Source organism: Alnus glutinosa, chromosome 1 (assembly GCF_958979055.1).
Source record: "Alnus glutinosa chromosome 1, dhAlnGlut1.1, whole genome shotgun sequence".
In the NCBI taxonomy this organism is placed as follows: domain Eukaryota; kingdom Viridiplantae; phylum Streptophyta; class Magnoliopsida; order Fagales; family Betulaceae; genus Alnus; species Alnus glutinosa.
The window spans coordinates 20,852,554-20,865,879 of NC_084886.1; the positions used below are offsets into that span (position 1 = coordinate 20,852,554).

At 41.2% G+C, this 13,326-nt stretch overlaps 1 protein-coding gene across 1 annotated transcript; it reads right to left on the reverse strand.

Moving 5' to 3' along the window:
* Positions 1-298: 298 nt before the first annotated feature.
* Positions 299-4,265, reverse strand: LOC133858676 (homeobox-leucine zipper protein HOX3). The gene is made up of 4 exons (XM_062294146.1): positions 4,076-4,265; positions 3,447-3,628; positions 3,090-3,169; positions 299-1,175 (listed from the first exon to the last, which is right to left on the reverse strand). Exons 1-4 carry the CDS (start codon positions 4,161-4,163, stop codon positions 875-877), a joined length of 651 nt encoding a protein of 216 aa, XP_062150130.1. The 5' UTR covers positions 4,164-4,265; the 3' UTR covers positions 299-874.
* Between the last annotated feature and the right edge of the window lie 9,061 nt (positions 4,266-13,326).

The following is a 13,326-nucleotide window of genomic DNA, read 5'->3' on the forward strand; positions in this document are numbered from 1 at the left end:
ACAGGGAGATTTCAAAGTAAAAAGATATAGATAAGACTACTTGATAAAATTAAACCGTATGTTATCTGATCTTGTATATTTCAAACATAATTTGTACTTTACATATAGTTATCTACTGTAACAGACTAGTTCATAAACAGAAAGCCTTCACCTACGTTAAAGGTAAGGCAGCCCAAATACAAAAAGAGAGTTTAATTTCTCTTACACATCATCACCTTAATTACCAGTTGAGCATACTTTTTCTTCAGCTCAAGTGGCTAAGTTTTAGATTAAATTTTCTATTTCTTTTTCCCTATAATGACAGAATAATCTTTCAAACCACCAACCCTATATGTACGGGTTCAATTAAGTCTCACAATTGTACAAATCACCTAACTTACGTACGTAACCTTAGCATAGTGAATTCCTAGTGCATAAACAAGTATTCTCTATACTATAATTTCTCGGGACAGCATGATAAGCAACAACCACCAGCTACTTTAAACGAATCCGAAGATTATTCCGAACCCACTCCCACCATGCTATATGTTGGTTCAAGGTTGCAACTTTATTTTTCTTGTCCCCGGCCTTTTCCTTGGGCCACTCGGTTGTAGACAAAATAAATTAAATATTGGAATTCGAATTCTATTCAAACTTCGGTTATTTTTCCTTAGTTTCCTAGGTAAACAAGGCATCATTGAGCAACATGATAGAAAAAGTAGTAGCAATTAGAACTAACTATATAGAATGATACTAAAAACAGCATCCCAAACACATTGTTTTTTTTTTTTTTTTTGTTAACTTCTATGAACATTATCTAACCTACTAATCTTTCCTTTTTTCTTTCTTTTCTTTTTTTCTCTTAATTGGGTGCGTCATTAATTACACATGATAATTAACAATCTGCCGGAGATTGCTGGGATTGAACTTTGGCGGAGATGGTGGCGGCCGTGGTTGGGGTCTTGGTGGTACCCTTATCGTGGGAGGTGGAGGTCACACGCTCGCAGCGGGGGCACATGGTGAGAGTGGATGCTGGGAGGGGCTCGCAGCTGTGGGGCGAGATCACGGTGGGAGGGCCTACTTTCATGGCCCTCAGCTCCTCCACCTCCCTCTGAAGCCTCCGGTTCTGCTCAGTCAGCGAGCCGAACCATCTCTTCAGGTACTCACATTCCATCTCTGTCTGCTTCAGCTTGCTCCTGTTAATCACATGCATATATAAGTACGTTACGCTTGCAAAGTTGCCGGCAACCAACTTAGAAAATTATATTTACCCTCATCATATATATACGTGTTACTTGCCCTCCTCTCTTTTCTAATTAAACCATATATCGATCTTGTGATTGGTGAGTTTTTTTTTTTTTTAAAAAAAAAATTATAGCTATTTTTCTAGACTGAAAATAAGACAGATTTTTTTTCAGAATATAAAGGAATAACATATGCTGAGCTCTTAGTTAATCTATTGAAAAATGGATCTTGGTGACAAATAGTTATAATTAAGCAGCTTGTACTTAGGGATTCGAATTAACGGATGAAATCAGTTTTCCAAATGTAATAAATGTGCTCGACATGCACGGGGGACAAGAGGAAGAAAATGAGGTCAATGCATTTTCAAATGTTTCAAATCGAATAATAATATATAATTAATAAGTGCCTTAATTAATATGTCTTCCCCAATGCTTATATATTAACAACTCTACAAGCTAGGCATATTCTTCTCATGTTCTGAGGGGATCTTAATTCTCTGAAACTTCCTCCTCTCGTAAACACTTTTCAACTGATCTATTGTAAAACTCAAACTGCAACGAACTAATATCCCACAAGTATATAACTTTCAATAATGATAAAAGAATATTAACAAAGTAACAGATATAACATAATTATCACAGCAAAATTAAAGGGAAAACAATTGCTTTTTTGGATATCAATTCAATAATGAAGTAGCAACGTTACACGTAATATTTAATTACATAAACGCATGCCAGTCTAAAAGTAATTTATCGAGTCAAAGTTGCATTGATCTGAGTAGCACACGAGGCCGCGAAGAACACATGGACCTCGGTGTACTGATCCTGATAATAAATATGCTACTATTATTAATGTCATACTTTGGACAACCATCATGATGTTCATGCACAAAGCTGAGCTCATGAGATACCTACATCATTGAATGCTCATAATTCTGCTGAGCTTATTGTCACGTGCCTTTCAATGAAACTGGTGGGATATTATTATTATTATTATTAAATTTTTTTTTTTTTTTTTTCAGTCTAGGTGAGCCTTCAACTTACCAATAACAATAACTCTTTCTTTTCTTTTCTTTTCTTTTCTTTTCTTTTCTTTTCTTTTTTTAAAAAAAAAAGAAAAAGAAAAAGTAATTGCTATAACGCTTGTTAATATATTACAGCGTTTTTTACAATAGCTAATTAGTTATTCCCAGCCACCCAAGAGCTATCTGAAAACGGTATTATTTTTTCATGAATTTATTCTGCATAAATTCTACGTACATTAGATCTTTCAGAAACCCATGTATTGGCAGTACTTCCAATATGGGGTGCGGATTATTTTTGTAATATCATTGGTTCTAATTTCTCTAATTAATTATCTAAAAATATGTATGGATACCACACCCAAATTACTGTTTGACAGCCTTATTTATACATATAAATCGTGTTTATCACTATAAATCTTGAAATCTTTGGATCTCCTCCTTAGAAAGGAAGAGTATCTGATGACCAGGTAACATTTGGTTATAAGGTCATTGATAAATTATAATATATGCACATAAAATTTGCCAAGGAGCCGTCCATATATCTATAAATTAACATGGACTTTGAGATGAAAAGTGACTATCATTTCCCTGTAAAATGACCAAAGCAACCCTAAACCAATCAATATTGGGACAATTATGTTAGATACTACATATATATGTTCCAAGAAAATATTATGCTCAAAAGGGTTCGCTTTTTACTTTATAAAGAGTACGATCTATACGGTTAGAATCAGATTCAGATTATATACTATGAATATTATTATTCTGTCAACCTTAAATATCTGTATCCAACCACCAACAACAATATTGAATTTCACCATAGCATATTATCGTACAGTACCTGGCCCTACGGTTCTGAAACCACACCTCAACTTGCCGTGGCCTCAGCTTCAATTGCATAGCCAAAGCCTCCTTCTGTTTCTGCAGAAAACCAAAATCCAAACGGATTGAATATCAGCAACAAATATTGATAAAACCATTAGGATATATATATATATATATATATATATATATATATAGAGAGAGAGAGAGAGAGAGAGAGAGAGAGAGAGAGAGAGAGAGAGAGAGAGAGAGAGAGAGAGAGAGAGAGAGAATCTGCCAAAAAGAAAAGAAAAGAAAAGAAAATACAATCATATATAGGAAAAAGAGAAGAAAAGGGATAGGGGAAAAGAGAGAAAGACATATAGAGATTAATTACCGGGTTTAAGGTGTGGTTTTGTCTGAAACTTTCTTCAAGGAGACGGGACTGTTCCTTGGTGAGGCGGAGTTTCTTGCGGGGAGGGCCTCCGTTGCTGCTTTCCTCTTCATCATCCAAATTCATCGTCATCCATTCTTCTTCTGCTCCTCCTGAGGGTACTCGGTTTATGTCCAAGTCCCTCACTGCACAAATTAACCCCGTCTCTTTTTAACATTGTTAATTATTGTTTCAAAAAAAATTTACAAAAAATAAATAACAAAAATTGTGTAAAATCAACCACATATATACATGGAAACTATCTTTATGGGATTATTGGGATATGAGAAAAAACAAATATGGAATAAAGAACATCCGCGTTATTAGCCATGCAAGAAACCCGGGTAGAATATTATGCACTAAAAACAAATAAAATATGAATTATTGAGGGGGAACTGATGTTAGAGAAACCATTAACCTAAGAAGTTTGTTTCATCAATTTATTTTTTTTTTTAAAAAAGAAAAAAAGAAAAAAGAAAACAACAACAAATTAACTTGCCAAACAAGCAAGAAGATCGAAAAGGAAAGAGAGAGAGAGAGAGCGAGAGAGAGAGAGAGAGAGAGATGAGTAAAGCAAAAACTTTGTTGCTTACCAGATGAAGGAAGAGACCGGGACGAAGCAAAGCCAGGCATAGATATGGTCAACTCCAAGCTAGACGAGCTTGAAGGCAAAACCGCCATGGAAACAAATTAATAATAATAAGAAGAAGATGAAGATCTTAAGCAAAGAGAAATGGTAAAGTAAAAAAAAACCCCCAAAAGCAGTCAGAGATGAAAACAGAAGCAGATGATGAAATGGAGAGAAAAAGGTTAAGAGATATAAAGGTCAAATAAATAGAGCAAGGAAAAAGACAGATACTGAGGATATGGGTTTTGGTATGGAGTTGGTTTAGGGTTTTTGACTATGGTCGTCAAGTCAAAGGTTCTGACCCGTCCGATGTCTGACACGTGTCTGACTGATGACAAGGCCCAGTGTAGGAGAATGACCGGCAGGTTTTTCTGTTTAAGCGATATTAGAGGGACCTGAGGCTGGTTGTCGGTCCTAAGGTCAGCCGGTGAAATGATTGGGAGCTTAGACTAGGGCTTTGAGTCCTCCCTCTACACCTACAATATCTTTCATGTCCCCGAAATAAAAAATAGAAAAATATATATTTTTTTTGACCGGCCAAAAAATGTCACGTGCTACTTGTCATTTTCGACGTGCTCTATGGGTTTTTTTGTGTGATTTAATCTGGGTCGTTGAGAGGTTGACCTGAGATCTGAGAGGTGGTGATTAGAAAGATAATTAACCCCTATAGGCTTGACCACACCGAATAGAATTCTTTTACAGTCAATATTTTTATTTTAATACATTTAACCGTTTACATAATATCATGTGATTTAAAATTTTAAATAACATAAAAATATATACACCGTTTGATCACTTGAAATGATGAGAATCTTGACGTGGACATGTGGGTACGTTTGAGGTTGGCATAAATGCAAAACGTATAATTACTGTTTGGATGATGAGGAACTTAATGCTATTTTACCTGCCTGCGGGTTCAAAGAATTGTAACGCCCTCTTTGCATTAATGGAAAGAAGAAGACATAATAATGTAGGAACACGGAGTTTTGGACTAAAGTCATTTATGTAGGACGGGCATGCTTGTGTACAAACACTTTTTGTTACTGCCTTTTGCATAATGGCTGTGTCCCATTTCAGTGAAAATAAAAGTAATTATTGTCTCTGTTAGACTGTTGGGGTGGGGGAAATCAAATTAACGCCAACAATTCTGTAACACTGCAAGGTGTCAGATAGCTCATTGATAATTTTAATTGATTATTGCAAAGAATAAGGATAAAAATTCTGATTGATTAATGATATATATATATATATGTAGATTGCTTTTTCGCAGCAAATATGCATGGTAGGTCTTAGACCACTATATATTTATCAGCAGAAATGGACCTAAAAAGTGGTCAAATATGACAAGACTCGATCATAACAACAATCAAACTATTGGCCAGGTCAACCTGTTCATTAAATAGGTTGTTTGCAGGTGAATTATCCAACATCAACCCAGCTGTCAGATATATGTTAAAATTTGCGAGAGGGTAGAAAATCTCATTAAGAAAAAGGTTCAAGTTGGTGAATGCAGCAAAAATGTAATTGAAATATATATTAGAGGTAGGTAGGTCCATTTTTCTTGGGCTACGACTAATATATTAGAGGAAATGTTGGATTTGAAACGTTCTAACAGATAAACTCCTAGTTAGTTCATATTGGATCGATCTCTTGGTGATGACCGACCTGATCAATGAGGGGTAGTTGGCAAGAAGGGAACCACACCACTAGTACGTGTATTAATTACGACGAAATAAGATGGAATATATCGTACGCCTTTGACCGAATTTGTGGACCTCTCCAGCAACTAGTTTTTCTCAGCAAAAGTATGAGTAAAATGGAAATGTTCAAAGTTGCCCGTAGATATTGGTGCAACAAAGTCCACAAAAGTCCAAGCTTGTTAGCTCTCTTTTTCTTTCGTGTGGTGGCTTGGGAGCAATCTATTTAGTTTATTGACTTTGAATTAATCTAATCACATGTTGGACTAGTACTGGACTCTTCTCTCTCTACTTCTAGAGAGAGAAGCTCTCCCATGTGATATCTTCTTGAAGGCTTCCCCTCTTTCCTAGTAAAGTTCCTCTTTTTTTCTTTATTCTTTTTTTTTTTTTTAGGGGGGGGGGGGGGGGTCAATCTTTGGGAAGGAGGGAAAACACTTCTGCAATATCTCCATCCCACACTGAGAAGATAATTAGCCTACAAAGAGTGGTTGGATTATAAAGTAACTTAGGAATGCTAAGTCCCATGCACATTTACTTCTTACTTTGTAAGACTGCATTATCACTCTAAAATGACAAATCAAGTTGCAATTGGAACTCCTTAGAATCACTTATAAAGCTAAGTCTTCAATTGCAACTTGACTGATCATTTTATAGTAATAATGCAGTCTCACTGATGTTGCCCGGGTAGTTATGTCTGTTATTTGTAATAAAGGGATCGGGTCCATGCCAACCCAGCCCATCCGAAGTGGCATCAATAAAGGGGCTAAGCTCGAGCCCACCTAGACTAGGGTTAGGGTTACTAGGGTTCCTATGTGAGCCTATTTAAGGGCAACTTCATGTAATAACATGTATGCAATAATATAGCCTCTACTCCAAATTTTGAGATGAGCCGTTTTCTACCTTATTGAGACGCCAAGGTCCCCCTTTTCCGTGCAATTGTGTTTTTTTTTCCCCTCAGCTGCGTCAAAGTGGTATCAGAGCCCAGTTCCGATTGTTTTCTTAAGCGATCGGTGACCCTCACGTACTAGTAACCCTATAAACCCATATTTCTCTATTGCACCCCAAACACTATCTTTTTTTTTCTTTTTCTTTTTTTCCCACCAGTTCACGACCCAACAACCGCAGATTCGATGTTCTACCAATACAGGGGAGATGTTTACTTGGAGTGGACGTCCCTATTTCACTGGTCAATCAAATGAAACTCCACAAGACGATCGCATCCAAGAACTTATTCAATAGATGTCTGCCATGAACAAGAAGATTCATTTCCTGTATGGCTATGGTTTTGACAGGCCAGAAGGCTCGGGCAACCATAACAAGGAGGGCGAAATAGAGGGTGACCCTGAAGGAGAGGAGCCACCGCCGGGAGGAGAGGAACGGGCCCCCCACCAACCTTCCCCTACAAGGGGTTGTTATCAGCCCCTGCCCATGAGACATGAAGAGAACGCAGAACACCGTTTTGATGAGGCCACCAAATGAGTCCGTGTTGACATTCCAGATTTTCATGGTAAGCTCGATCCGTACGCTTTCCAGGACTGGCTTACATCCTTGTAGGATTATTTTGAATGGTTCGGATTGGCTGCGGAACGTAAGGTGCGGTCCGTGAAAATGAAGCTAAAGGGCCAAGCCCGTGTCTGGTGGCAGAGCGTGGAGGACCAGCTGTACCGCCTCCGCCAACCAGCCATCACTGATTGGGAGGAGATACGGCTTAAGCTCCAAGAGAAGTACCTGCCGGTTGACTATGAAGAAGTACTCTTTGAGGAGCTTCTCTTCTTGCGACAGGGATCCTCAATGGTGGAAAATTACACCAATAAATTCCGCGAACTCAGCATACGAAGTCATGTGTCCGAGACCGAGCGGCAAACTATTGCCAGGTATCGGGCCGGACTTCGGTAGGATATTGGCAAAGACCTCCTCACAGTCAGGCTTGTCAGCGTAGAAGAGGCCTACCAGTTGGCTATGCGGTTGGAGCAACAGTCTCGGGGAAGCCACGCGAAGAGGAATGTGCAATATCAGGCACCCTGAAGGGAAACTCTACAGGGGGTAGTCGGGCTCCGCCTGCTGGAGTGGACCATATTTAACCTCAACCAACACCCAACGCGGGGCGTGGGGGCAATGATAAGGAGGATAGGAAAGGGAAGGCTGTGGTGGGCAATAGGTATGACAAGGGAAAGCATGATTGTTTTAAGTGTGGGGGATGGGGCCATTATGCCGTTGTCTGTCCAACGCGAGACCAGAAGTTTACACGGATGTGTGGTGACACTGCCCCAAAGCTGGTCGACCAACAGCCACCATCCGAGAAAAGCGACAGTGATGAGGAAGTGGTTGAAGAAGTGTTAGAGGGATCCCAACTACCTATGTGAGTGATCCGACACACTTTGATGGGAAAACAGACGGAGGAGTGTGAGCAAGAAGATTGGCTAAGGAACAACATATTCCATACCCGAGTGGAACACAAAGGTAAGGCCTTGAACCTCATTATAGATAATGGGAGTGGAATGAACGTTGTGTAGCAGGAAGTGATCCGCAAGATGCAGCTGCCCATAGAAGCACACCCGAGTCCTTACAAGTTGAGTTGGGTGGATGACACGTCAATACCTGTGCGACAACGCTGCTTGGTTACATTTTCATTGGGCCAGCACTACCAAGACGCTATCTGGTACGACATGATCCCCATGACAGCATGTCACGTATTACTGGGACGTCCATGGTTGTATGACCGAAAGGGAAAGTATGATGGTTATACGAATACCTACTCCTTTTTATTTAATGGCAGGAAAATTGTGCTACAACCTCTGCGAATCCAAGAGTTTGATCCACCGAAGAAGGAAAGCAAGGTACTGACCATGAGGGGTTTCTCTCAAGCTTGTCAGAAAGTAGGACATGTTTTTGTCCTAGTAAGCAAGCCCACCCAACCCACTGAAGTTGCTGAGTAACCCCGGGGAATACAAGAAATCCTGCAAGAATTTGCAGACCTTACGACAGAGGATCTGCCAAAGTCCCTGCCACCCCAGAGGGACATCAAACATGCCATTGATTTGGTGCCAGGGGCATCCCTTCCTAATTTGCCTGCATATCGGATGAGCCCTGAGGAACACATGGAGTTACAGCGACAGGTCCAGGACCTCCTCGATAAGGGGTTTATCAGGGAGAGCCTCAGCCTCTGCGCCGTACCAGCACTGTTAACCCCTAAGAAAGACGGCACTTGGCGTTGTGCATTGACAGCAGAGCTATTAACAAGATCACGGTTAAATACAGTTTCCTAATTCCCCGATTCGATGATATGTTGGACGAGTTGCATGGGGCAACGATTTTCCCCAAAATTGACCTCTGGAGTGGTTATCACCAAATCTGGATCCTCCCCGGTGATGAGTGGAAGACGGCCTTCAAGACGCAAGACGGATTGTTCGAGTGGCTTGTCATGCCGTTCGGCCTCACTAACGCGCCTAGCACTTTTATGCCGGTGATGAACCAAGCACTCAATCCATTCATTGGCAAATTTGTTTTTGTTTATTTCGACGACATACTTATCTATAGCCGAGACTACAGTGAGCATGGGGAACATCTTCAGCAAGTGGTCCTCACTTTGTGGTTTGATAAATTTTTTATACACTTGAAAAAGTGTGCTTTTGCCCAATCCTCTGTTTATTTTCTTGGCTTTATAGTCTCTGCGCAGGGTATTTTAGTTGATCCCTCCAAAGTCCAAGCCATGACGGATTGGCCTCCACCATCCAACGTGCATGAGGTTCGTAGTTTCCACGGCCTTGCCTCTTTCTATAGGTGTTTCATCAAGAATTTCAGCTCCATCATGGCGCCCATTACGGAATGCACCAAGAATGGTCCCTTCATATGGACCCCTGCAGCTCAGCAGGAGTTTGAAAATGTCAAGAAGAAGCTCATGGAGGCTCCAATATTACTCCTGCCCAACTTTGAATAACCTTTCGAAGTTGCTTGCGATGCCTCTCACGTAGGTATCGGTGGGGTCCTTAGCCAGCAGGGGCACCCCATAGCATTTTACAGTGAAAAGCTCAACGATACCTGGCATCGGTATTCAACCTATGATCTGGAATTTTATGCCCTTGTGCAATCCCTCAAGCACTGGCGGCACTACCTTATCCATAAGGAATTTGTGCTCTACACTGATCATGATTCTCTCCGCCACATTAACTCCTAGAAGCACCTCAACGCACGCCATGCTCGCTAGGTTGATTTCATGCAACAATTTTCCTTTGTGCTCAAGCACAAGGCGGGGACGGAAAACAAAGTAGCGGATGCCCTTAGCAGGAAGCAACAGTTGCTTACTACTCTTACCGTGGAGGTTACCGCCTTCACTAAAATTAAAAAGCAATACCAAAATGACCCCGATTTTGGCCAGTCGTTCGAGCACCTATCCACTGGAGCGTCACCCGCACCAGCCAAGTTCACCCTTGTCGACGGGTACCTCTTCTACAACAACCGGTTATGCTTGCCTAGGACCTCCATTCGTGAATTTGTTGTAGTTGAGCTTCATGCTGGAGGCATAGCATGACATTTTGGCAGGGACAAGACAATTCACTTGGTGGAGGACCGGTTTTATTGGACGGGCCTGAGGCGTGATGTCAACACTGTGGTGCAACGTTGCCGTATTTGTCAACTAGCCAAGGGCACCAAACAGAATGCAGGGCTATATAGTCCCCTCCCTATCCCAGAAGGTCCATGGGAAGAAGTGAGCATGGATTTCGTCTTGGGGCTTCCTTGCACAGTGCGCGGCCATGATTCCATATTTGTGGTGGTGGACCGTTTCTCCAAAATGGCCCATTTTCTGCCTTGTTCCAGCACCTACGATACATCGTGTGTTGCCTCCATATTTTTCACTGGGGTGGTCCGACTGCATGGCGTACCTAAGTCGATTGTTTCCGACAGGGATGTGAAATTCGTGAGCTACTTCTAGAAGACACTATGGGCAAAGCTGGGGACCTAACTTAAGTTCTCCAGTGCATTTCACCCTCAGACCGACGGGTAGACGGAAGCTGTCAACAGAAGTTTGGGTAACCTTCTGCGCTGTCTTTTCCAAGATCACACTCCTACATGGGATCTCCTCCTCCCACAAGCTGAATTGGCATATAATAATTCTGTCAACCGCAGCACGGGGCGTTCCCCATTTGAAGTGGTTACGGGCATAGCCCCACAGACCCTGGTTGACCTCCTGTCACTGCCACTCCCCATGCGTGTCAGTGCTGGAGCCTAGGACTTTGTGACACATCTCCAGTAGATCCATGCTGAGGTGTGGCGCCAGATTACTCTCCTTAATGGCAGTTACAAGCTTCGGGTGGACAACCACAAATGACTTGTTGAATTTCAGCCAAGTGACTTGGTGCTCATTCACCTCCATCCAGAGCGATTTCCCAAAGGCTCTATTCACAAACTCCACCCTTGGAGAGCTGGTCCCTTCAAGGTCCTCAAATGTTTGGACCCAATGCCTACCTACTTAATCTACCAACTGGTGTGTCCTACAACCCCATTTTTAATGTGGAGGATCGCACCCTATACCCTAGCCATGAGGTTGAGCAATTGCCCGATCCCCCTAGTTTTCCTGCACCTGCCACCATCGAGCCCCGTGATGAGATTGAAGCAATACTTGATGACCAGCTAGTGTCCACTAGAAGGGGCAAATATCAGAAGTTTCTTGTCAAATGGAAAAATCGGCCTCTGTCCGATTGCTGCTGGCTCCAAAATGAAGAAGTCCAGCGCTTGAACCCCGACTTGTACGAGTTTTACCAAGCTCAACATTCGTCGGAGTCGAATACTTTTCTAGGGGGAGGGAATTGACGGAGTCCGGGTCTTGCCCGGGTAGTTATGTCTGTTATTTGTAATAAAGGGACCGGGTCCACCTAGCCCATCCGGAGTGGCATCAATAAAGGGGCTAAGCCCGAGCCCACCTAGACTAGGGTTAGGGTTACTAGGGTTCCTATGTGAGCCTATTTAAGGGCAACTTCATGTAATAACATGCATGGAATAATATAGCCTCTACTCTAAATTTTGAGATGAGCCGTTTTCTACCTTGGTGAGACGCCAAGGTCCCCCTTTTCATTGTGTTTTTTTTTTTTTTTTCCCCCTCAGCTGCGTCACTCACCTAATAAGTAACCAATGCTAAACTTAGCAGCCATGAACTACTTATAATCCACCCACTCTCTGTGGGTTTATCATCTTCCCAATGTAGGACTAGGGTATTACAACATCCTTCCTTCTCACTTTTTTTTTTCCTCATCCTCTTACTCTTTTTCTTTGTGTTGAAGGTCGGATGTACCTCTCTATTTGCCCTCTCAGCCCCTTCTCTACGTTTGCCACCCCCTCTTTACAATGCATGTGGCCCACGCACTGCCTCCAAGTTGCAGAATTAAGGAACACTTTTATACATCCCTCCCCTTTTCCACCTTCTTCTATGCCTTAATATAGTAGGTATCCCCTTTTTTAATCATAGAGAAAACAATCGTGATATAATCAAATATTAGTTGATTGAACTCTGAATTTTGTATTATCTTTGTCCATTAATCCCTTTAATCGTGGTAAGATCGAAGGGTCGATCGAACATCTTATCAATCCTAGTACACTAGTTCGATCGATCGTGATATGATCAAAGGTTTGATCGAACACTATAGTTTTGTATTATCCTATAGTACTAATCCGATCAAACTAATGCACTAGGACTGATCAGGTGTTCAATCAATCAGACTAATGCAGTAGGATCGATCAGATGTCTAACCCAACATTTGATCGTATCACGATCGATTAGACTAATTAATGCATAAGGGCCTTAATATATAGTTTGATCGAACCTTCAATCATGTCAAGTTAGATCAATCCTTCGATCTTATCACAATTGATTGTACTAGTGCATTAGGATCGATCAGGGGTTTTATTGACCTTCAATTGTGTCAAGTTCGATTAATCATTCGATCGTATCATGATTGATCAAACTAGTCCACAAGGATCAATCGAACTCTTTGATTTTTGTATTATCATTGTTTATTAGTCTGATCAAGATATGAGACTTGGAAGAGTCATCTAGGGCTTTGGTGGAGACATCACCTGATTCAGCTTAGTATTATGAAGAAACACGATGGAGTCAACGATTGATCGTATATATATATATATATATATAAAACAATTTTTTGTCTAATATTCTTTAAATGGTGCCATTTTAATAATAAAAAATCAAGATTCTTTGGCGCTACGGTGAAAATTTTGCCCAAACTTTAGGGCACGATTGAAAATTTGGCACCCTTTCACATTTTCACCTATATTTTTCCCCTTTCCCTATTGTTTTCGATCACGCAGACACAAACACAGAGCCTAGAGAGAGAGAGCGAGCACTGAGAACTAGGGGAAGCACGATGGAGGAGAAGAAGCATGGTGAACCCTAGAAAGAGAATTTCTGCCATTCATGTTCGCTTTTGATTCCGTTGGAATCAAGGGTGGTTGGAGATTTTGTTTTCTGTTTTATCACGAAGTGACATCACTCCCTCTCTCACTATCTCTC